This window comes from Melanaphis sacchari, unplaced genomic scaffold, assembly GCF_002803265.2.
Source record: "Melanaphis sacchari strain LSU unplaced genomic scaffold, SCAv2.0 Contig11_pilon_pilon, whole genome shotgun sequence".
Classification (NCBI taxonomy): Eukaryota; Metazoa; Arthropoda; class Insecta; order Hemiptera; family Aphididae; genus Melanaphis; species Melanaphis sacchari.
In genome coordinates, this window is record NW_020270469.1 from 4,445,943 (window position 1) to 4,472,514 (window position 26,572).

Sequence of the window (26,572 nt, forward strand, 5' to 3'; positions counted from 1 at the left end):
ATGGCTTAACATTAATTTAAATATTCTTGTAATATATTTGTGTATAGAAAATAATATCATAAATAAAGTAGTAAAAAGTTTCAAATCCCTAAGAACTATGAATAATACTCTTAAATACTTAAATTATAACAAAATACATAATTATTTTTCATTTAAATGACTAATTTTGTCAAAATTTTAAGTTAAAATGTCTATAAAATAAAATGTATTGTATTATTTTTATGTATTTTGAATGGTAAGCAATGCGAAAGCAGTTCTCGCGGCATCGTCGGTTAAAAACTGAAAAAAAAAAAATGGTATTTTGAATGTTGAGAAACATAATGATTATTTTTCAATCCTTAGTAGTTAGTTGTAAAAATAAAGTATACTTAACCTATACATTTTTAACTATGAAATAATTTGCTAATTTACGCGATTTTGATGAATTTTGTAAAATCTTGAAATTTGAATGCTTATAAAAAAAGTTAAGACTATTTTTGATATTTTTAATTCGCTGTGAGAATAACTTATGAGAATATTTGTATTACGAGACATTTGCAAAGTTTTTTAATCACAAATAAAAATATAATAATAATTTTTATTTATGTGATCCTAAAAGTATTACATAGTTTAAAATCTAAGCATTTTTACTCCTTTTAAAAGTTAGGACATACAAGGACAGTGGACACATCATCATATAAATCAATGTTCATCCTTTCATTCAAAACATAAAATCACTTTAGTGTTTACAGCGTACTATACTACTATGTGATCAATGCTTCTTACTTACCTATAAATTATAATTAGTATAGGTATTTTGTAAAATATGAATATAGTATTCGTATTTATTTATTTATTGTTAAGTTTTTCAGAATCAGAAGCTTAGAAACCTATTCTCTAAATGATTATAATACGTTTATGAATAACAGAATAAATAAAAAAAAGAGCTAGTGTACTCAGCTAGGTAAAGTTTCATACAATCTTATCCCATACTTGAATACTTTCTATAGTCCTTACTCCCTACTGTATAATGCTTATGCGGCCATATTATTCTAATTTAATATTCAATAATAATACATAATTATACATCCCCAGTAAATAATGATTATACGTTTAAACATTATTTAACAGAGTTTAGGTGCCTAGTGTCACATGCCGACGTCGTTACCGAACCAGTTTTAGCACAGCTTCTCTTGTAAATCAACTTTTTAATGTAACTTCTAATCTTACTAAATGTTTTTTCATGGTCATATTAAGAAAACCAAATGATCTCAATTTAAATTCTAATAATTTTGAATATTATTATTAATAATTATTGTAATACCAAACTGAAAACATTTCTCCTAATCTTAATATATTTATAATGACATAATTAATATCCACACAAACTACCTAGTTATTATTTCCGCCGTCCGTGTCTATCTATCTATTTATAAAAAAATTAAATTATTTACATATTTTGATATGCTTTAGGTCTGGAACTACTTAAAACTATCCAATAGATGTGTATTTATTTTCTATGTTGTAAATATAAAATAAAATTGGCAGAACTTTGGGTAGAGTACCCGTATATATACGGGTACACAATTCCACTGTTATGGTACTGAAAAAATGGTGTAACGGATTGTCAATAATTTTAATAGTTAGACGCATCTAAATCTCAGGATGGAACTGGTTTTGCGATCATTAAAGACGAAACTAAAATCCTTCACAAACTTCCTCGGGAGAGCAGTATTTTCACTGCAGAAAACTACGCCTTATTAGAAGCAATTAGATCTATTAATCTTATCAGTTCAAATAATAATATTTTAATAGTAAGCGACTCATTCAGCGCTCTCCAAGCACTCCAAAACCCCTTCTCGACAAATGAAATAACCCAAAACATCCAAAGCGAACTATATTCTACAAAAAAAAATATAGAATTTATGTGGGTACCATCTCATATTGGAATTTCCGAAAACGAAATGGCCGATAAGTCAGCAGACATAGCGACTAGAACCATCCTGCATCCAACAATCACTGACTGACTGACTTACCGGCTAAAGACATAAATAAATCTATTAGGAATAAAATAAATAAGACATGGCAAAACTACTGGGATTCCGTTCCGTCTTCCAACAAACTAAAAAAAATCAAAAGATGCACTAAAAAGTGGTATTATCTTCACAATTTAAACAGACGACAAGAAGTGACTCTAACCCGAGTGAGAATCGGACATACATTTTTGACTCATTCCTTCTTAATCAGCAAAGATCCACCACCCATATGTAATAAATACCAAGAAGACCTAAACATCCAACACATCATCCTAGACTGCCCAAATTTACAAAACATCCGAAGTACCTTATCAATACCCAACAATTTAGAAGCTCTCCAAGAAGACAACACCATAAAAATTTTAAATTTCCTTACAAAAATTAATATTGTAAACAATCTCTAACCAATACCTTCGTATTTCATTATTCTTATTATTTATTGTAACCTTTGATATTTAATTATTAATGTAACCCACTCAAAACATGTACACAAGGCTAATAACCTCAGATGTTGAAGCCTCTATTTAATAAAAAAAAAAAAAAAAAAAATAGTAATGCGTCATTTTATATTTTTTTCGGGTGTGCGAGGTTTCAAACAGGTCATTTTGAAATTTTACTAGGCCATATAAAAATAGATATACGTATATGTACATTATCCTGCTTTTAATTATTTTCATACATCGTATAGGCCGGAATCATTGCATCAATATAAATAGTAAAAATAAAATATAATAAATAATTAGTGAAAATTAATAATTGACAGTATATCAATATTGATAAATGTCAATATAAAAATTAAAATATAATTTAAGAAGATTTAATTTTGAACATTATCCCAGCAGAGTGCTGGTCAATTAGTATACTATTTTATAAATAAGAGGTGTAATCGCACACCCTAATCCCACCAATTTACGCTCCTAAAATAAACTACTGATATACAAACTATTTAGCTACGTAGTTATGTAAATAGTACGCTTGCAGTGAGTAGGTATATAAATTACTGTGGAGTGATGTATACCTTATACCTACAGGTATATTAAAAAAAAAAAAAAATGAATATGAAGTTGTTATACGTTCATTTTTCAAAACAAAATTTTGGTATTTTACTTATATATAGGATTCTTTTATTTCATAATAAATCTACTTAAGTGGCATACAAATTATTATTAATAGGTATAGTAACTACCTATATACTAATTACTAACTACGAAAAGTTAATAGCCTATGACCGCAGCTTACCTATTATATTTATATTTTATTATATAAGTATAAAAAGGCCCTCTTTTATATAATATAAAATAAAGTATATATTTATAAAATTGCAAATTAGGCATGCTGCGTAAATTATTGAAAATTTGCATATCATTATTTCCATAAATAAATGTAAATGTGATTTTTCTTATTATTTGTACTCTTCTCCATCATCTAATGTTTGTGGCAAATGACAATTTTTCGTTTCTGGCAAAAGAAGTGTAACAAAAGCACCAATTACTTGCAAGACACCCATCACAGTGAGTGATAATTGAGAGCCCATTCCCTAATTAAAACGACATTTACAAAAATTTAATAATTCATTTATCACATAATATTTTTTTAAATAAATTATTACCACATAATTAATGATAGGAAGACCAACTGGTCCAACCATACCAGCTACTGAACTAACGCTTATGCCTAAACCTCTAACTACAGTTGGATATAGTTCTGGAGCAAATAAAGAAAGAATAACGTAAGACGACGAAATTCCCATTTTTCCGATGCAAAACATTATCAAGGTCCATTGATCATCTACGAAAATTACATTTAAATAAAAATAGTTTTAAAATTAGTAACTATAGTAGATTTATTTACAAACCTAGAATGGGAAAAGTAGCACTTAAACAAGCACAGCCTCCAATCAACATACTGATATGCAGTAAACTTTTTCTGCCAAATTTTTCCATCGCAGGCCATAATACTATGTATGTTGGTAATTCAACAGCTCCAGCCAAAAAAAAATTTAAATGTTCGTCAGAACTTAGAGCTGGCGCATAATATGAAAGTCCAACATAAACAGTAGTGTTAACAAACCTTAATGGAAGAAAATTTATAGAAGTAATTACATTTAAACTATAATTTTATGAACCTAATAATAAAAATAAAAATACCATATAAAAGTTATCGCTATTGTTTTGAAACGTAAATTCGGTGTCTTGAATAAGTGAAACATGTTATATTTTTTGATAGCTTTACTTTTTTGATTTTTAAATTCTTCTTCGTATTTAACCTTATTGTAATAAAATTATAAAAACATACACATTACATATGTTATGTTTATTTTCAAAAATATTGAATATACCTTTAATTGGTCCATATAATCTAAAGAAATATCTTTTCCATTTACTTTTGCCATTTTTAATAAAATTACTTTGGCTTTTTCAAATTTTCCACATGCCAAAAGCCATCTTGGAGATTCAGGGAAACTCCTATTATTTATTTAAATTAAATTAATATACATAGGCTTAATGTTGAATTTAAAAAAAAATTTAAAATATATATAATACATTACATTGCACGCAATTGTAAATTTAATAAACATTCATACTTTAAGATAAAATTAATTAATTATATACTTTTACTTACCACCAGTAAAGGAAATAAACAGTAAATGGTAAAGATGTAGCCAAAGCAAGTTGACGCCAATCACGAAAAGCATACAAGACTAATGATAGAATAACCATACCGACAGAATGAGCTATGTTAGTAAGTAGAATACATTTAGTTCGATGAGCTGGGCCAACAAATTCTATAGCTATATTTAATTAAATATATGTAAAATATTTCGACATTGAAATTTTGTATTTTGTCTTACGGAGCACATTAGGAGTCGCTAAAATTGCTGGTACAGTAAATCCTACTCCGATTCTGAAGATTATCCACATCCAAAAATCCTTCGCAAATGCAGTAGCTATACCAAATATACATTCGATAAATAGATAAATGAAAAATGCTGGTCTTCTCCCAAGTCTACGAAAAAATAAAAATACATAATTTAAATGTGAAGAGAGATTAAAGAATTTAATATCACAGAATACCTAAGTACACAAATAAAATATATTTACTAACCCGTCTTGAATAAATCCAAATAGCAACATACCAAATAAACCACTAAGACCAAATATAGTTAAAGCAAAAGTTGAATAAAACTGTTTTGAACATACCAAATCCCACTAAAAAATAATTATTTAATCAAATAGGTATATCGTAAAATTGGAGTAGAAACATCTTTGTTTTTGTACTTTAAAATTTAAATGCCTGTTAATATAACACATTAATATACATAACCAATTTCTCAATTATTATATAAACGAATTAGGTACATCTTAGAAGATCAGGGGTGAAATTCACGTGTTTTAATCGAGGGTTCTTAAACTTTTAATTATTAATTAATTAAGTTAATAAAAAAAAATCATTTTATAATTTATCGTCTGTTGAATGTATAATAAATAATAAATAATTCATATAATCAAAAGTCAATAATATAATATAGGTAATAAATAATAATTATAATAATATTAATTAAAATTTCAGTCAAAAATTAGATTTATTAAGTATATTATGGTAAGATTTTTACAAAATCTAATCTTGTCATTTTATTTTTTTTCCTAATTTTCAACAAATAAAATTTTGTTTTGGCGGTATTTCTAAATTGATATACAAAATATAAAAATTAGCAAAGTTTTAACTAACACTGCACAATCAGTTTGAATTATTTTTACAACATCTAAAAATGTAAAAATATTCGGATGGAAACTAATTAAAAATATATTACAATTTTTCTGAAAAAATAGTAGATTATGCCGATTACGGTATTAGTTACTATTTAATACTTATGATTTGTAACGCTGTACCTAATCAAGTATTTTAAATGAACTTTTATTTGATTTAAATTTTGTAGTGATAATTATTTATTAATTTTATTTAAATTTTCATAAATAAAAAATATAAGATGTATAATATAGCACATATGCAATACGAAAATATTTGTTAAATTGTAATTTAATTTTTAATCATTAAGTAGTACATTATAAAAAATATTTTATTAAAATTAATAGATACATTGGTGATATAAATAGGAAAAAAGTACGATATAATGTATTATGTTAATTGGAAAAACAGTTACCAATGTATAATAAGATTATATAAAATAGATAAAGTCACGTCTCCGTTATAAAACTCGTACAAACAACCTATATAGAAGTTAAGTAACTTATTTTTAGCGTCCAAATATTCTTTGAAAAAATATTATATATAAATAATAAATATTTGATATTATATAAACGTACCTATAATCTGTTTTTTTTACTAAAATACGCAAGAATATGCAATATAAAATTTTGATATTTAATCAATCAATTAATAATTTGTGGATACTAATTGACAATTGACTACATGTATATGAAGTTAAAAATAGTAACATGCATTTTATGCAAAAGCCGATCTTTGCTTATAAATTATAATATATTTATTTTAATATTTTATTAAATCCATGATTTTTAATTACGGTAATAACACATAAAATTATTGATATCAAAATATATGGAAATCAATAATGGAATAGTAATACAAACGCACTTATTCAATTTCAAGATAATTCTTAAAAAAAAAAAAAATGGTCCATTAAATTTTTGACCAATTCAAACATTAATTGAAATTTATAGTCTATATATCTTTGATTGGATATAAATTATAATATATTCCAATTTAAATGTTGATGACAAGTGTAGCTAACCTATTATTGATATATTATACACATTATATAACCATTTATCATTGTTCTTTTAATTATTTGAATTTTAGTACCCTATATTTATCATGATATTGTTTATTTAGTTACAATTCTTAAAATTTTTACCATTTAAACATCGTTAGAATTTTTCAATATCTAACATAAAATATTTATTATGATCATGTTATTTTGAAAATTGCTTAATTATAAATTTAGCAACCTTAGTACGCAATTATGAATTATTTGTATCATTGATGAATCTAAAGTGTTCCTAAAAATGTAAATTGTATACCTATAAGCGTTTTTCTTAATTAACAAAATATAAATTATTACATAATAGTAGAAATCTTTAATGAGCACGAAATTAATATTTAAAATTAAATAACTATACGTATAATTGTTTTGAAAAAATAAATACATTTTTTGAAATTATTTAGGTACCAATCCACGACCACCTAAGAAATGTTATGCATTGTTTAATGCAATGAAAAATATAAATTTTGTGGTAGGTAATTGAAATTATCTTTTTGTTGAGTAATTTTCTGGTCAATGTTAAATTAATCTTAAAATTAAAAAAAAATATTTTCTGATCTTACAGCGATTGCAAAAAAAACAATGGTTTACTAATGAGCATTACTAATAAGCTTTATAAATTATAAGGTATACCATTGAAAAGAGGCTTATATAAAATATTTGTATCCCTTACTTTTTATTGTTACATAGATATAAGTGCCAATGTAGTTTATGTATATATGTTATACGAACGAACTGATACAAGTATTGCTGCAACTTGAAATAGGATTATTATATCACATAAAAGCTTTATTTTAGCAGCTTTAGATTTTTTAAATAGTGACAATTATACGATACAATATGTAATATTACTTTTTTGATTATACAATAATTGAACTATATAGCACTCTATATTTACATTTTATGATCATGATGAAGGTAGGTTTGTGTGAAGGTAAGTCGATTTAGAAGGTAGTAGGTAATAGTTCCTCTTATTGGCTATTATAGGTCCATGAAATATTTTCTCCCATATCTGAGATGATTCGTTATTGATAAAATATGATTGCACAATTTTTACCTTTACACTTTTAAAAAAACAACCCGATTGCACATTGTTCACCTTTTTATATATTACCTTTTTTTATATTTGAAAAATCATAATACGACTACACATAAAAAATATTTTATATTGTTGGTTGAAATTATTAAAGTTTAATAAATTTACCTTTGGTACAGTATCTATATTTATTATTTATTATATCTCTACCACAAAGCAAAGATTTTATAATAAAAATTAAATATAATAATTATACTTTAATTTAATTTAGGTATATACAAAATATTAGAGTATTATAAACAGATTAATAAATTTAATAGATATTTAATAAAAAGTAGGAAATATACATACTATGTAAGATATAACTAAAATAATATTATGATATGAATATTTTATGTACTTTTTTCTATTAAATATTAGTTTAAATAATTTATAAGATATTATATCCCTTTTTAGGCATGGATTACATAGGCATGTTAAAAAAAAAATTTTGAAATTTTGATATACAGTGGAGCGTTGATTAGTGGTACATACGTTAAATCATCAATCATATAGGTATATTTATTTTACATATATAAAAAAACATTCAAATCATTATATATTTTTAATCATTAATTGATTCTTCGTAAGACCACTGTCCCGATTAATGCGGATAACTTATGTTCCACTGTACTTATTTTATATTAAATAATATTTTATGATAAAACTTTATATATATATTGTTATTTTAATATTTTAATCAGTGATTTAATCATTGACTATTGACTACTTACAAATTATTGTGTATAAATGCATTATTGTGTAGACTGTAGAACACCTATGTTGCTTGAAATAGATTGTGTTTTCGATTGAAAAAATTAAACATAAATATCTAATCCCTAAGCTAGATTTGATTAACACTTATTTAATATACATTGAATTCGTCGTGATCTGGATCTGAATTATTTAAATAATATTGTTATAAAAGAGACATTATTATTCTAAAAATGTTTATTATACTTGAATTTTAATAATTTACCAATTTAAGTTTTATTACTAGATATTTTGTATAGGATCTGTAAAAATATTTAGTACGTGAGCCCAAAACTTAATACTGAATTCCGAGGACAGAACTGTTAATTTACTAAATTTATATCCAAGAATAAAAATGACTTGAATAATAGGTAGTGTAATTTTCTCAAGTGCGTAAAGGTAAAATATGCGCAACCATGTTATGTTATTTGTAGACGTAAAAATAAAAGTAGATATGAAATTATGTTATATGCCCTATTGATAAATCATATTATTTATTATTTTGGTGTTATGTAAAAATTAAAGATTTAAAATAAAAAACAATAATAAGAGTTAATAAAGACTCAATTTAAAACACAGTGCGACGGCAATAAATCAGAATCAAACATACATTTTACATTATTACATGCATATATAAAATGTATTATTATAACAACTAATTAATAATTAATGACAACCGCAATATTGCACGTGGAAGGAAGTACCTAAATTGTCCCTCAACGTTTTAAACTTTTCGCTTTTTAATTAATCTTATGTCAGTAAACATTTTAAATACCATAATGATTAATACTATTGTAGTATTGTGGTATATCTATCTTTCAATTATTGCATTTAAAAAGTGATGATCGAATCTCAAAAGGTTTGAAAATGTTTTGTTTATATATAAGCAGAGGGGTCTTTTAATTAGGATGTACTATTCAAAAATAATTTAATGCGCATCAATGATTAATAAAGTGGAATTTTAAAATATGTATGTCAATGTACCTATGTTTTAACTAAGGTAAAATATATTTTGTTATCAGGAAAAATAAAATTCATAAATTTAAAGTTCACATTTCTTAGATATTATTTGAATAAAATTAAAAAAAAAAAAACCATTTAAAACGTACTATTGTCTTTATAGGTTGTTACGTTACGTACTAATAAATACAATTAAGTATTTCATAAATCTGAAAATAAACAAAATTACAATAGCCAAAATCCATAATTATGGATATATATTATACCTATTGATAATAAATTTATTGTTTAATGACGTCCAGTTTAAATATTTTTGAAAACTAACGTCTAATAATAATTTTAGTTTAAATTTACTTCAGTCACAATTGTAGATAAATATCGACTGTGATCATAATCCCAGAGTTTGCAAGTGTTATTCATCGAATCCACACATTGATTAATTTTAGACGTAGAATTAATGTGACTGAAAGTAAATCATACAATTTTATGAAATAATTTATCAATCACTAAGCCTTAGTGACTAAGGTATTAAGTATTAATTTTTATACTTACTTTTCATCTATACACCAATATTCGGGAGTTGAAGCCATAAATAGTTGATTATAAGCATGAAATCCACATGGCAAAACACATGGTAAAACGACTAACCAGATTAGTTGTTTCTGGTATAAGCCATATTCACCAAAGTCTATCAACACTTTATCAAAATCCATTTTTAAACAGTTTAAAAAATGACCAAAAAGATGTATCTATGACCGATGCTCTAATGAAAATGCTTATTTACACATTGGCGTGGTGCAAGTTAAATTAACTCCCTCTTTTTTCTTCTTTTATAAAGCAATTAGGTATATAATACATGTAAATAGAATTTTTTTACAGGTAGCATTAATGGTTATATCTTGTTAGTGGATAAAATAGTATGTATTCATTTTAGATTCTGAGGGAAGCAATGAATGTACCTATTGATTTTACTTAATGGTTTTTGCTTTTTTTTACATAAAAAAATGCTTCGATTTTCAACTTGAATACTTTTCTTGATAGGAAAGTGATTTTAGTTGGTAAGTACGTAGTTTAGAGGCGGGAAGGTCTTTATAACTGAAAAACGGGAATGTATGTAAAAGCAGTTTCCGATAAAATCATTTTCTCAAATAATAATTGTAAATAGTTGAAGTTTTCATCTTTTCGAGCCTTTGAGATATTTATAGACATAATTATTTTTTTTCTATATATATATATATATCATAAAAAAAGTTTCACTCCGTAAAAAAATTTAAAAGCTTTATACAAGATTCTTCTAAAGTTATATCTATTTAAAAATAATATATTGATACGTAGACTGGATTTTTTTGATAAACTTTTGAAGTTAAAGTTTTAATGAAATTTGTCAAATGTTTAATTTTTTTAGAGAATGTAAATTTAATACCAAGTTTCTTAAGATTAGTTCATGCTAGAATCAAAAAAATGTTTTTACATAATGTTTATAGACATTTAAAGTATTTAAATATAAATTTTAAAGAAACTAAATATTTAAACAAAAAATAGCTATTTTAGTTAATTCAAACAAGATCTGAAACTTACACGTATATTATTAATTTTTATATAAATAATGTCATTATGACATTTTCAAAAGATTAAGTTTAATATTATACTATTGATTTTTTATACTGCGAACAAATTCGTTATTCTACGATAAGTATTTATTAAAGAGTTAAAAACAATAATATATTAATATAATATGAATGTGTTGTAAATATACTATACCTGTATTAAATTAAGTAATACTAATAATTAATATAATGATTAAATGTTAGAATAAATTTATTATACAATAAATTAGTAATATAAGCCGACAATCGACAGATCGCTTTTCATTTATTTTGTCACATCCAATGATTAATAATTGAATTCAAATTTAATAACACGCTAGAGTGAAAAAATCGGTTACCTATTTTCCTATTTTTTTAAGTACCTACCATATCCGTGTTTTTTAGACTGGGTCGATATTTATGATTTCTTTTTTTTTAACACTTATGAAATGAATTATATAAGACGAATATATTTTATTACTAGTTACTCATTTAAATTTGGTTTAAATGACTCTCCCTTTTGCACATTTCATTTATAAGAATGCATCAGTGACCTCTCTATCTTATTCGATTCCCCTACACTACAGGCTGAATGACTTACTTCATTTAATTCTCTTAAAACGTTTAATATTTCCTCTAATCGTTACCCTATTTTTACATACTAAATTTGAATAATCTAATATTATAAACTTGTTATCACTTATATATTTAAGTATATCTTTATCATGGAAAACATAATGTTAATTTTAGTATTATTTATTTTGTAACTGTTTTCTGTACTCTGTTGAGCTACCATAGTTGTATACTAGTGGATTTTTAATAATTATAATATTAAAAAAAAATAAGAATACATTACTAAATAATTGTTCAAATATATTATTAGTTTTACAATTTTGGTTCAAGTGTTTTTTCAATAAAATGCTTATGTTTGCAATTAAATAAGTCTGAAATTTAATACTTGGGAGTGGTTTCTTAGTTATAATTTTTCTTACCCCAATTAAAAATATCATAATCACTTTTTTTTTTAAACTTTAAGCTCAAATTTTTATTAAATTTGTGAAAATTACTAAAACATGAAGGTAGATTATTTTGTAGTTAAAAATTCATTAAATGTTGAACTTAACACTTATATGATGTTATGATTTATGATTAAACAATTATTGTTACAAACTGTAGAAATTCAGATAATTCAAATATTTTTCCTTTATATATTGATAAAAATGTTTTGTTTGTTTGAAAAGTTTGGAGTTTAGAATGAGATTTTTTAAATGTTGTATTTTTAACAATTTAAAAATATATCATAACATATAAATAAGCTTAAGAAAACATCATGCCTTAAGTAAAATATTTTCATTATCCGCAAGCAGAACATACATATATATCTACACTACATATACACTTATGTAACATACATAGCAACAATTTTCTTAATAGTAATTGTTTAAATTATGTCAAATTTATATTTTCTAATAAGTATGAATTTTAAAATAAGTTAGATAATCTAACTTATCTAAATATTCAAGGTTTAGTTGAACACAGTGATATTGTATCTCTATTTGTGTAAACTTAAAATATTTAACATCAATAAATTCAATTTTTAAATATTAAAATTTAAAAAAATGTTCAAAGGAATTAAAAATATATGCTGACGTTTAAGAGTAAAACGTATAAGATGATAAGAATAACAATAGGCCTGACCTGGACTGGGCCACTGTACTATTGTTCTATAGCACAGTAGGCCGCAAGCCTCAATTTTATAATAACTTACTTGAGTTTTTTTAAATCATTAATGAGCAAAAAGAAAAGTCTTATTTTACATTGTATCCATGAGCCTATGGGCATACCTATGAGCTAACTGAGAATAGTAGGCCGGTATCCTTCCTGTCCGGGCCTGAATAACAATAAAAAATATGATATTTTTTTCAAAATTGTTGATAGTTAATGTGGAGTGTAGCTGTTAAGTAAAATCACAGGTTTTATAGATTTTTTTAAATGCTACTTGTAGCTTATATCAAAAAAATAAAAATAAATAGATATAACAAAATAATTAGTTAATCATATATGTATTAACACGTAACTACAAAGAATGTACTAAGAAAATTTTTTAAAACAATCAAATAGAAAATTCTAAAAACACATTGGTTATTTTTAGTACAAAAATGAAACTTTGAATGACTAAACAATTATATAATACTCTTAGCTTTCCTCTTTTTCTCTCCTTTTACAAATACTTTTCCTCTAAGTGCTTTAAGTCTTCTCATTTCTTCAATAAAATCTTGATGTTCATCTCTATATAAACCATATTCTCGAAGTTTCTTCATTAATAATCCAGTCTCTATATGCCGAGGATAGTAATTTATAACATTTTCTTTTTTGTATAATGGTTCTTCGCTAAACATCTTCACTACCTGAACATTTTTAAAATATAAAAATAATTATACAATCAAATAATGAGAAATCGCTAAAGAAATAAGTTAGATACCCTCATCGATTTTTCACTAGTTGGCCTTACAACATCACCAAAAATACGATTGCTAAGCATCTTCATCCGATTTGCATAGTTGGTATTAGCATTAACAAGATCACAATATTTGTAAAACCGCATTTTAAATCTAGAAAATATACATTAAATTAAATAAAAAGATAAATTATGTTCAATTATAATTCAATTTAATTGATTATGATTTTAAATTTTAATATTGTTCATTGTTTACGGCATTAAATAAGATTGTCTATTATAATATTATCTATTATAATATTAAAGTTTATGGTGTTATATACTGTAATACTTACTGTAAATATAAAATATATAACCTAAAAACAACAAAATGTTTACAAAAATATGTTATCATCTAAACGTATTCAAATTGATAAGATTACAGAGTTGGATCTGAAATCTTTATAGTCTATTCTATTTCTAAATGGTAGTTCAATACTCTCCAATCTATTCCTTAGTAAAAATATCAATTAATAATAAGTAAGCTATTATATTGTTAATACTTCATTATAATAAATAAAATTTATAAACATGATGCCAGTATTAAATACAATTTTAGATTCAGTCGTGGATACAGTAAGTTGTAAAATACATTAGTTTTTTTTATTTAAAATAAATTATTATTTGCAAACACAATTTTTTAATGTAAACTACTTCACTTATAATTTAATTTGAATATTTAGTATTTAAAATATATTTTAGATTGCCCCACCCACTCCAGCATTTGAAAATTTCATTTATCATTGGGAAAAATTTATGGTTAATTACTTAGAGTGGACTACAGATGGACAATTTTCTCAAACTCGGATAGAAGAAACCAATGTACCCGGCCATCTTGAAATTGTACAACAGGTATTTTTTGTGAAAACTATAAAATGTTTTTAACTGATTATAGGTATTATTATCTAAGAATACAGTTAAAATAATTAATATATTATTATAAAGATTGATATAATTTAAATGAAATAAAGAATACATTAAGAGAAAAGTAGTACATTTGAATCTATAAATGTAATTAAACTAATATATAGCCTATATAGCAGGGGTGGCCAACATGAATAGGTTTGCTGGCTACATAAATAAATACAATGATACTAAGAGCCAAAATGTTTATAGACAAATTTTATATAATTTGACAATTTTTTATAAGCTAATACCTAAAAAAATTAAAATTCATAATAATATTAAGTAAATTTTGATTTTGTAACTAAGACGCAAAACACAAATTGGTCATCTATGTTGTATAGGTAGTCAGTTAGAGAAAATTAAAAGTTCTAAAAACGCCAAAATAATTTACAAATATCTATTATATTATTTCAGATATTATTATGTGAAGACAAGAATGAAAAAACTGCTACCAACTTGTGCATGGAATATGTGTTGAAAAACAACCTATTTAATATACTAACAGTTATGGCAGAAAAAGAAAAATTAATTGGTATTAGGATATTAGTATTAAAATACATGACAAATCTCATTAGTCAATTAAAAAATCCAGTATTAGCACATCCATCTTTTTTTGTCAGTATTCAAGTAATGTATTCTACAAGGTTTTATAAATTAATAAAATATTATTAATCTACTAATTATCTTTTAATTTTTAATTTTAGAGACTAATTAATTTATGTGACAGTGCTCTGTATAATAAACAGCAACAAGATCAGATTCACTTTTTATACATGCTGTGTACACTGTTAAACAAACAACAAAATGTTTCAATTATGTTTTTTTCATATGTAATATATAATTTACATAAAAATATTTTCTATTTGAAATAAATTTAAAAATACTATTTGTTAGGAATCCAATATGTATCATTTAGAAGAAGCAAAAACATCAACGGAATCAAGTACATTTAACAGATTAAATGTATTAGATTGTGTATTGACCTATATCAATACCAAGGTTTGTATAATTTAAAGACTGTTTGTAGTTTAAATAATGTTGATTATTATTAATATAGATAATTTTTCTTAGAATACAGATGTATTTTACAAATGTTGTAATTGTATATTGTTGCTTACTAAATTAAATGATGAAAATGTGATAGACTTCATAATCAATAAAACTAAACTATGTTCAACATTAAGTGAACATCTTAGAAATTTGCTTTGTGCATTACCAACTACATTGGATTATAATGGACTAGAAACAATTGAATTAAATTGGAGGTAAGTGGAAATATATATTTATCTTAAATTTTTAAATAATATCTATTAAAATGAGTATACTTGTATACTTTACGTGTATAGTCAAACAAATTCAACCCACTTGAATTTTAAATATTCAATAATTACGATATTTTTTATAGGGATGATTACAATGCCACTTATTCAAATGATGTCACTAAATTTTTTTGTTGGTTAAATTTTATTGTTGAGGTATGTTTCTTATTCGTGGAAATATTGTTAAAGATATTAAGTATTACTTCATTTTTAGGTTATAAGAGATAGTCAATTGAAAATATCTTATTCATTGTGTGAATCATTAAGATTATTATTTTTTAATAAATTATTTGAAAATTCAGAGCAAATATCATCTTCTTATGTTTTTTTGTTAAAAAAAATCTACAAAGAAGCAGATTATACACCTTTAAATTATAGTAGGTATTGTTAGTTTAATTTTGTTGACATTTAATTAATGGTTAATAAAATTCATTGATAGTTTAGTACTCATAATAAATTACGAACTTAAGAATATATTTTGTTTGCAGCAATAAATTATTGGTTACGGTCAGAACTTGATAGCCCTTATTGCAATAAACAAACACCAATAGACATTTTAATAAAATTGTCTTCCGCTACAGATGATATTTTTGTTTTTAACATTCTCAATCTTTTTATAGTAACTTTTATCTATATTAATTATTAATATAAAATTTATCATTATTGTAATTATTATTATTTTACATATTATTAAAGGATATATTACTCAATTCAGACAAAAAAGTTTTGGATTTTATAATTTTACAATTTATCAACAATAGAAACTATTATGAAAGATGTACATCAGGAACATGGAGTGATGAAGAAGATGAAAGAGAAAAAAAAATACTGTCAAATGAAAATAATATTAACACTAGTCGAACTCTTGCACCTTCAAGTATTGATAGAATAATTAACCGGTAAGCTTATAATTTAATGTTAAAATTATTCAAATAATTATAAATTTGTTTTTTTTTTTTAACTATGTTTAGATTTCTAGCATTGGTTCCTCAAAACCTACAATCAGACCAATCACATACGTTTAAAGATCACATACCAGACGTAAAGAATATGTATGAAGATTTATTTAATAAATGTATAAAATTTGATTGGCCTACTGAAGCATTAAATTCAGTTGAATTAAATGATTTCGATGAAGGGCCATTTTTAAGAATGATTTTTAAAAAAATCAGCAACATTCCTAATCAGGTTGTTAATAATACATAACAATTATTTGTTATTTTTTTTTAATAAAGTAATTATGTATTTTTTTTTAAATATTTTTTAGAACTCTTCAACCACTATGCAATTAAAAGTGATTTTAACATTTTTAAGTTCTTTACCTCACCCATATCTACATGAATACTTGTTAAATTCAACATTACCATTAAAACGTAATGTACCATCATTATACATAATATTGTGCCATGTACTTAAAGAACTGCATAAAAAGATATTAACACTCCCAAATTATAATGAAGAACTGATTCAAGCAAGAAAACGTGTTTTAAATAGTTCTTCAATCAAACTATTAAAAGAAAAGTAAAATTGTTAAGTATAGTTAAATAGGAATTTATAATATTTATCTTTTTAATTTTACAGAAATTTTGAAGCAATAATTTTTAACAATGCGGTAATTTTAGAAGAATTGTGTAAAGAATTGGTAGCTGTACTATTTGTGAAGTACCATCATTCAAACTTGGCTTGATGAAAATAAAAAAAATCTAAGATTATAATGCGATATAATAGATCTTTAAACCCTAATTTTTACTTTATACTTTGTTCTAATTATTTTAATTATTAGTTTAATATTTTTTTAAATTTTTTAATTTTATTGATAATTTATATTTTACATGCTACATCATCATAGTATTCTTCATTGTTTGCTAGTAGTGTATAATAATTTTAAGATACACGTTTGTTTTGTTTTTTCGATAGTATAAATTATGAAAATTTATGTTGATCTTTGATACTATGGTTATTGTAAATCATGGGTAGAAAATAAGTCAATAGAAAAAAGGCATAGAAATAAAGTTTTAACCATTAAGAGAAAAAATTAATTAAACTTTATATCATAGCTTTAAAAAATACTCAAATTTTATTTTATTTCTTGTAAAATATGTACCATAAAGCATTTTATCTTGTTTGAATTTTCATTGTTTTTCCTTTATTTTGTTGACACATTCAGAGTGTTCAAAGTTAATTTTGTATGTCACTGCTATTTGATACATAATTATAATAATTAATTTCTAACTTTACATGTTATATAATGTGATCATTTATATTTATGTATTTAAGTCAATATTTTTTAAATTTAAATTTTATATATGGATTTTATTCCACCAGTAGTTTATTTTTGAGAAATATTTCTTGAGACTTATTATATTCCTTTTTATTGTTACTAATGATTAGACTGAAGTGTACAAAGTACAAATGTTTCAATAGAAAACAGCATTAACAGTCATAAGTTAAAAAAAATTGTTGTATTAATATTTTCAATTGAAAAATTATAATAATAAAATACTGTTAGTGTGGCCTAAAGTTGATTGTTGTAATGAAGTTGTTAGAGAATTCTTAGACATTATATCTATACTTTCAAGTTTTCTTTCAAATGCTTAATATGGAAAATTTAACTTTAGAAGTCTATTTTCAGCTTTATTAATTTTAATAATAAAGCAAACTGACCAATTCTCTAATTTAAAGATAACAACCATTTTTATGTAATGTTGAAGGCTTTTATTTGTAAGTTAAATTTTAAAGAAAATTAAAAGCGAAAAATATTTCAATTTAGGAATTCTTATGATTGGCTATACAATTTGAACATTGAAAAAACACAATTTAATTACTTTTAGATTTGATAATAAATTAATGTTAAAACTGAGCAAAAAGTTTCTATGTTATATTTTTATGTTGAAAGGAGGTAAAAGTATATTTATTTAATTATTAATAAATAATATTTTATATTAATCTTTGATTAATTTTTTAAGGAGACCAGAAATTCAAATGAAGTTTTAAATATAATTTTACTAGAGTATTAAGTATTTTGGTATTTTCTTTCCTTATTTTAGAAATCAATATTAATCATGTTAAAATTATCTTTAACAGGCTAATTTAAAAGTGTAAAAACATATTAACCAGAATTTTGTTCTGCTGTAAATGCTAAAGGTTTTGAGTAATCAAGTGTAAGCGTCATTATACAATATTACTATAATATGTTAAGAGGACATACCTACATATGTATTTTTGTTTATCATATATGAAGCAAAACATCAAATCTACATACCAGAACTATACTACAGTTTATATATAATTTATGTTGGAGCAAATTTACTTATAATAGAAATTAAAATCAGGAAAGCGGAAATAAAAAATAGATAGCTAAAAATATTTTACTTTAATGCCAATTTTTTTTTTTTTTTTTTTTATCATTTATCCGTTTAAATTGAGAATAAACTCGCTAACTTAAAAATTTTTTTTTAAATCATCCTGATCCTCCATGAAAAAAAAAAAAAAAAAAATAGAAACTACCTGGCATTATAAATTAATATGAAGATCAAACACAATGTATTTTTTAAATTTAAATTTTAAAAAGAGTTATAACTTAGAAGTACTTCAATCATTCATTTTTTAAATTAATCAAACTAATTTAAAAAAAAGAATATGAGAAATTAACTTTTATTAAAAGCTATTGATAAATAAACTAGTAAGAAATCAATATGCAATTTTATACGTGTATAAGACATCTACAACAGCAGGTACAAAATATGTACAATAGTGACTCCGGAGTCTGAACTCTTTAAAAACTGTAATTGGTACTTTTCCATTATTGTACTCCAACGTCTCCAACGAATACTATAAACATTGCAATTTTATATATCATGTATTTATTTTATTAACTTTTAAATTATGAGTAGAGATCGGATTTTTATGATTTTACATATTTATTTCTATATAGTGAATACAGTTAAATAGGAGTAAGATCACAGAATAAATCACAGGTAAGATATCATTACGACTCATGAAACATAAAATTCATATGAAAACAATTTAGAGGTTGAAGGATATTCAACACATTAGAGAATATTTGAGAACATTTTTATTTTTGTAATAACGACTTAATGAACATATTTCATGTATATCAGCATTTTGATAATATAGATCAATATATTATAAAATATTAACTGTATGAGTTATTTTGATATTTTTTAGGGTTCTAATAAAAATTAATCACCAGATATTCCTTATCGATGGGGATTATTTCATGAGCTATTACGAGTTACGACTATTCAATCATTTCAATCGTCCGTCGCTGTATGTGTTGATATTTGAGGGTGATAAATTATTATTGTTTACATATTATTGTTTTTTCATTCGCTGAACTATTACATACAAATATGTCAAAAAAAATTTTTTAACATGGAAAGAATATTATTGCCTATTTTAAACGACATAAAAATATTATATTTTAAGGATTTTAAGAAAATAGAAATCCGATTTCTAGTTATAAGTCAATAACGAATGTATCTTTCAAAAATCTGAATAGGAATATAGAATTATGGTATAAATAGCTACCTAGTCTAAATATTTTGAAAATTTAAAATCATTAATTATAATATGAATAAATTATAAAATAAACTTAGAGGTCGACACACTGTCCTTGCTTAAATACCTCTTAATGCATTTATTCAGTCAAACTAATTTCAAAACGTATCATTATAAAAGCGCTAAAAATTATAACCCTACTAGATTTTTAGTTTCCTAGCACTAGCAGCAATAAATTTCAAATTTTTAAACCCTGTAACTAAGCAATAAAATATAATAGATTGATAAATTTTAAATATTATATGAACTACATAACTATAAATACAATGAGAAATATATTATGCAAATAGATGTAACTTATAGTACTTATACTATCGTATTCCGTTTATGCGTAAGAGCGGCAGAGAATAATATAAAGTATAGTGTATAAGGGCAATTAAATATATTTAATATTTAATCTATGATTGGGGTAGGTATAATTATTGTTGTATTATAACTTATAATTTATAATAAATATTATATTTTTATGTTATAAATTTTATGGAATAATGTAATTGATAATATCTTAGTCCGTACCCCATCGTTAATAATTAATATTTTTTACGACTAATTTTCTGTCATAACAAAAATGTATAAATTAATTGATTTGTTATAAATATTTCCATCTTCAATGCGTGTTTGATAGATGTAGACAAAAATCAACACTTTCAAAACCATATATCCTAGATTTAGGAACTATTAAATCTTTTCAATACCTACATTCTCTATTTTTAAATGTATCTAGAAATTCAATGTATTTTTAGTCATTAACAAGTTTGTTAATTATTTTAAAACATAAAAATATAACAATTAAATGCATGTTATTATAAAGTAAACTTAGGAATATGTATAATTTTTTTGTCACATTTAATTGGTACACGGGGCACACGTGAAACGTTCATTCGAAATAGAATAATACGATAATGTAAATAAACTATCAAGTGGAAATATAAATGTACCTATTATTAATTATTATAATATTTTAATAGTTATATATATTATTATACAATATTAGTCTATTTCCCACGAAAAAAAATAATAATATTGTATAACAAATCACAGGAATAGTCGCAGTGGATCGAGGAACGTTCGTTCACCTTAGTCACTTGCAAATTACATCATACGTACACACACAGGCACGCGCAACATTATTCTTGTTTCAGGTCTACCCAGTGCATGTGTGTGTGTTTACAATACAAGACATGTAACGACAGGTTCACGACAAGACCTTGGTCCCATGACTCATCCTCTTTTAACTTGGTCCAGTGATCCAAAGTAACCCGGCAACACCACGACATTCATTATTGAGCCGCGGCTGAGTAACGTTATAAAACGTAGGCACTGCTCTTAAAAACTACCCGAAGTCTTAAATTTAAAATTTGGACACTAAGTGTCTGTAATCTATACATTACATTCAACACGGTTGGAACATACCAATTTACATTCATTCGTCAACTAGATACTGCACCTATATGGTAAGGAAAATTAATTTCTAAACACGAGAAAATATAACATTAGATTGGATTGGAAATTCGATTTAAATTACATCGTTGAGAACACATTTAATTAGAAAAATATTGCATAGACTAATTAAGTGTAAATAATAATTTCATAATAAAAAACGTAAACATTTCTTTGTATGTCAATTTATTATTTATGACAATACAATTAAAAGCGATCGAAGTTATAATTTAATAACCTATCGTGTTTGTTTGCTTTAAAGATCATACGGATATTAATAGAATTCAATTTAAACATGGCACACATTTCAACTGGATTGATAAGTTCATTAATAGTTTTCATACTGGTAAGTGTTTATTTTTTACAGATATATATTGTTTACTATTTACTAAAGTAGCAACATAAATATTTTATCGTTTTAATATATTAAAATGTTTATTTAATCATATTTCTGATAACACTATTAAAGTCTGTTTTAGTTATATATTTATATCCTATTGAATAGTCGTGTGCGTGTGTTAGGTAAATCATAAATGGAGTGTAGAAGAGAATATGGTACAGGGTAGAAACTAGAAATAAGGTACATATTTTAGCCTGTATAAGTTATATTAGTTATTAATATTATATATTTACATAATTTATATAAATTTCCTACTTTATTAATTTATTATGAAGTGTTATGTGAATATGATAACATTTTATTTAACAATCAATTTATTAATTTTACATATTATGAATAATTTCATGAACCAAGTGTAATAAGAAAGTTATTATTGCGCTTATACATTGATAGGTATATTTTTGAAAATATTAAAAAGCAAGACAAGAATAAAGGAAACACAAAATTATTAAATTAAGCTCATTGAAAATTTTCTATGAACCTTAATTGCGTTTCTATATTTATCTCTATTACCCGGAATTGAATACGCTTGCAAATGTTTGTATGTTTTTATCAAATAATAACATATTATATAGAATGGAAATCTCCGATTAAAATAAGTAACTGTCATATTTCTAATTAAGTGAATTTAATACAGTACCGCCAAAGGACATTAACCCTTAATCGTAATTAAATATTTATTTATTTTTTTTATTTATATTTAGTTTTAGCATGTAGTATTAAAATAATAAGCGCATAAACGCATAATGCACGTTTCAAGTGTATGTAATTTCCACCCCAATAATATCTCAATAGATCAATATGTTTTGATAATAAGTTATCTTATTTTAAAATCAATTATTGAGTTATAATAAAATAATAAAATTTAATTTAATTTTTAAGCCTTTTTTTTTTTTTACATTTTAACAATTTTTTAGTAATTGTATAATATCAGAGAAACAGAAATATTCAGAAACGTATTTAATTATAGTAATACTTTGATAAAATTTGAAATTGATACATAAGCATATAATAATTACACTTATTAGTTATTACCTAAGAAAAATAATGGAATTAAGTATTGAAACAATTTTTCAACCAATACTTAACTATTTAAGAACTCAATTATTAAGCATTATTCTTAAATTTATTATTTTAATTCTGAAGGACAAAGATTTCAAATTTTTTGACAGTAATTATATTATACTTAAAATACTTAACAATTAGTAAATTTATTAATAATATGAATACATCTATCAGAAATAATTCTTTTTAATACTGTTTTTGAATAATTAGTAGTGATTACATTATTGTCCATTTATAATAATAAAACTTATATTAAACTTATTTATAGTAACCACTAACCAGATTTGAAGAATATTCCAAAATAATATTGTTTGTTTAGCAAATAAAACTAATTCTAAACATGATAAATTAATATTTTAAGTATTATTAAATTTGTAAGATTAGGTATTTTTGAATAATAATGTATTAACTGTTAAAAAAATCAATGTGTTTATTAATTATGTTTGTAGATAATGCAAGAAAATGACTCTCGAACAATACCAGAGGATGCCTTTAATACAAATATTGACTTTGAATGCCGTACAGACAATGACTGTAGTGAAAAAAATAATTATTGTGATATTAGTTTAAATTTATGCTCACAGTGCATGAATTGTAGCATATATTTTAGAACAACTAAAAAAAATATTAAGTGTCCAAAAGATATATCGGATTGTGGTTCATGTTTTGATGGGTAAATACTAAATGGGCAAATAGCATATTCAAATATTTATTTTTTAGCCAATAAAATAAAATTTTTGTTACAAACTAATTATTTTTTCAAATTTTTTACAGCTATTTTGAAGAAATATTTTTTGGAGGAGAAATTCATGATTTATGTGTTCCAATAAATTCTAATATTTTATTACCAACACCAGGTATTTTTGTTTTTAAATAATTATTAAATATAGTAGTTACAATGTTAAAATATTCATTTTATTTTCAGAAAAAATTAGTTCCAATTCATATTGGCAAGATATTGGAATATTTTTTTTAATAATAAATATATTTTTAATTTTCCTAATATGGACCTATTTTTATAAAAGTAAGCATAATTATTTTTATATTTATAAAAACATAATAATTATAAAATAAAGTTAATTATTATTTATTATGCAGGAGTTAGGAATATCAATTCAAATGACATGTCTAATTCTATACAAGATAACGTTGAGAATCTACCACCACCTTACGAGAGTTGCATGAAATTGAATAACTATGTTACAGGTATTTATAATCAATAGGATATTACAACAGAGTATTTTATGATTGACATTTATTTTATTTTTTATTTATAAAAATAATAAATTGACCTATAATAAAATGTGAAGGTAAGATTATCTAGTGTATCTTGGAGACTTATTGATAACTAAATTATAAAGCCATTTATAAGTATTTTAACTTTTTATACATTTTAAAACATACTATAATAATTTAAATATCAAAAAAAGCCTACACGGGACCTTAAGTGTTTATCTTATCTTTTGAAAACCTTTAATTTAATTGTTAATTTAAAAACAACAAGAGAAGGATTATTGTGAAAATTAAATTTAGTTTTTTGTATGTTAGTAAAATTAAAGTAAAACATGTGGGCATCCTTTTAAATTAAATTTAGTAATACAAATATTATATGCTATAGATGACGTTCAAGAATTTCATTTGTTTACTGGTGAACAGCCACCAAGAAATGAATGGAGACATCAAAATGCAGTACCATTTCGTATACCTGATGATTCACTAGAGTAAGTGTAACACCCTAACATTAAACTATATATTTTTATTTTAGGTGCTATTTAATTATTATTAATAAAATTATTATTAGGAATATAAATTGTATGGATGAAACAGAAACTCTTGAAGAAGTAGATGGAGCTTCTGTTACAAGGGGTAATTAAAAAAAAACATAAGTTAACTTTAATAATATTGGTATCTATATTAATAATTAATCTTTAGAAATAGAAGGTCCAGAATTACATGATGAGGAAACAATGCCAAGTGTCTGGTCCCCCCCACCACCACCACAACCATCAATATCAGTAATGTAAGTAGACAAAAGAACATGGGTAATCATAATTGATAAAATTGAAATTTTAATTTATTTACAAAAATATATTTGTTATAGAATGCATTTAGAGAATAATAATGATATGCAAACTTGTCAACCTCCATTCAAACGTATAAGACTTGTTCAAGAATCTAGTGATGAAAAAAGTTATCAAGATGAAGATAATGCATCAGACAAATCCCAAGATGAATAGTTATAAGTTTAATAGTTTTATAACTATTAAATGTAGATACGAGATAAAATCTGAAAATTTATTTTTAAGTGTACATATGTTTTAAATTGTAAAAATAAATTAAGGTTTTGCATTGTTTATCTATAATTCTTAGATATATTGGTACTTTATATTTTTTTACTTTTTAATTATATTTTTTTTTTACCAGATAAAATTAAAATTGTAAAATATTACCAATTTTTGTAATTAAGACTTAATACTACTTGAAAAGTCTGATGAAATAATTTTAAGAACAGTTTATAAAAACTATAAAAAATGATTATTTGTTAATTGATGTATTAAATAATTTTGAATGTCAAAGAAATTATAATATTTTCATATAACATATAAAAAATTTATAATAAGGAATAAGAGTAATGATTTAATATTAATTATAAGAAATTAATATTATCTGTTCATAATTTATACTTGACCTTTACTTGAATTATAAAATTATTTAATAATGTGATTTTAATAGTAAATACCTACCTATTCTTCGTTTTGTAGTAGTTCCTCGTTGTTTAACAATTCACTGACTTCTTGTCTAGCTTTGACTCTTTGATCAACTGGTACGAATAGAATTTCGTAAGATCTTACCATAAATACTCCGGTGGATATCACCGTTAATCCAAGGGCAATACTTACAACACTTTTATGCACTTTGTTTAATATTCCATTCAAAAATCTTGACATACTATTAATTAAAAATAAAATTAGCGTTAACTGATAATATTTATTAAGTAAATAAAAAAATTATAGTTTTGATTTCTAGTGAGTAATTTAGTACTAACACTTCAAGACAATCGATAAAATTTAAATTATTATTAAACAATAAGCACATGAGAATGAACTGACTACTGAGTGGAAGGTGGAGAAAAGATAGATATGGAGTGGTCAGTCATGTATATTGCATACTATT

The 26,572-nt window shown here is 23.7% G+C and overlaps 4 protein-coding genes across 9 annotated transcripts; 2 read left to right on the plus strand and 2 right to left on the minus strand.

Annotated features, from left to right (window-relative positions):
* Positions 1-3,353: 3,353 nt before the first annotated feature.
* On the minus strand, positions 3,354-10,761 carry LOC112604235 (carcinine transporter-like). 2 transcript variants are annotated; one of them, XM_025353179.1, is made up of 10 exons: positions 10,157-10,761; positions 9,959-10,067; positions 5,121-5,224; positions 4,867-5,021; positions 4,638-4,800; positions 4,354-4,480; positions 4,163-4,281; positions 3,871-4,085; positions 3,625-3,803; positions 3,354-3,552 (listed from the first exon to the last, which is right to left on the minus strand). In XM_025353179.1, exons 1-10 carry the CDS (start codon positions 10,315-10,317, stop codon positions 3,418-3,420), a joined length of 1,467 nt encoding a protein of 488 aa, XP_025208964.1. In that variant the 5' UTR covers positions 10,318-10,761; the 3' UTR covers positions 3,354-3,417. The 2 variants fall into 2 exon arrangements, with proteins under 2 accessions (XP_025208964.1, XP_025208963.1); XM_025353178.1 differs by having other exon boundaries at positions 4,638-4,806; positions 10,157-10,760.
* Positions 10,762-13,234: 2,473 nt separating this feature from the next.
* On the minus strand, positions 13,235-26,232 carry LOC112604192 (28S ribosomal protein S33, mitochondrial). 2 transcript variants are annotated; one of them, XM_025353117.1, is made up of 3 exons: positions 26,143-26,232; positions 13,673-13,802; positions 13,374-13,598 (listed from the first exon to the last, which is right to left on the minus strand). In XM_025353117.1, the coding sequence occupies exons 2-3, from the start codon at positions 13,793-13,795 to the stop codon at positions 13,374-13,376; spliced, it is 348 nt and encodes a 115-aa protein (XP_025208902.1). In that variant the 5' UTR covers positions 13,796-13,802; positions 26,143-26,232. The 2 variants fall into 2 exon arrangements, with proteins under 2 accessions (XP_025208903.1, XP_025208902.1); XM_025353118.1 differs by lacking the exon at positions 26,143-26,232 and having other exon boundaries at positions 13,235-13,598; positions 13,673-13,795.
* LOC112604189 (protein FAM160B1-like) lies at positions 14,204-17,622 on the plus strand. Its single transcript, XM_025353112.1, has 13 exons — positions 14,204-14,263; positions 14,390-14,539; positions 15,008-15,220; positions 15,298-15,423; positions 15,488-15,592; positions 15,665-15,858; positions 15,999-16,068; positions 16,127-16,289; positions 16,401-16,531; positions 16,609-16,811; positions 16,884-17,100; positions 17,180-17,433; positions 17,494-17,622. Exons 1-13 carry the CDS (start codon positions 14,219-14,221, stop codon positions 17,597-17,599), a joined length of 1,977 nt encoding a protein of 658 aa, XP_025208897.1. The 5' UTR covers positions 14,204-14,218; the 3' UTR covers positions 17,600-17,622.
* Positions 21,523-25,828, plus strand: LOC112604190. Of its 4 annotated transcripts, none has more exons than XM_025353113.1 (10): positions 21,523-21,947; positions 22,196-22,279; positions 23,848-24,071; positions 24,173-24,255; positions 24,324-24,422; positions 24,497-24,604; positions 25,017-25,119; positions 25,200-25,264; positions 25,331-25,418; positions 25,500-25,827. In XM_025353113.1, exons 1-10 carry the CDS (start codon positions 21,945-21,947, stop codon positions 25,633-25,635), a joined length of 993 nt encoding a protein of 330 aa, XP_025208898.1. In that variant the 5' UTR covers positions 21,523-21,944; the 3' UTR covers positions 25,636-25,827. The 4 variants fall into 4 exon arrangements, with proteins under 4 accessions (XP_025208898.1, XP_025208899.1, XP_025208900.1 ...); XM_025353114.1 differs by lacking the exon at positions 21,523-21,947 and adding an exon at positions 22,403-22,513 and having other exon boundaries at positions 22,195-22,279; XM_025353115.1 differs by lacking the exon at positions 21,523-21,947 and adding an exon at positions 22,456-22,513 and having other exon boundaries at positions 22,195-22,279.
* Positions 26,233-26,572: the final 340 nt, after the last annotated feature.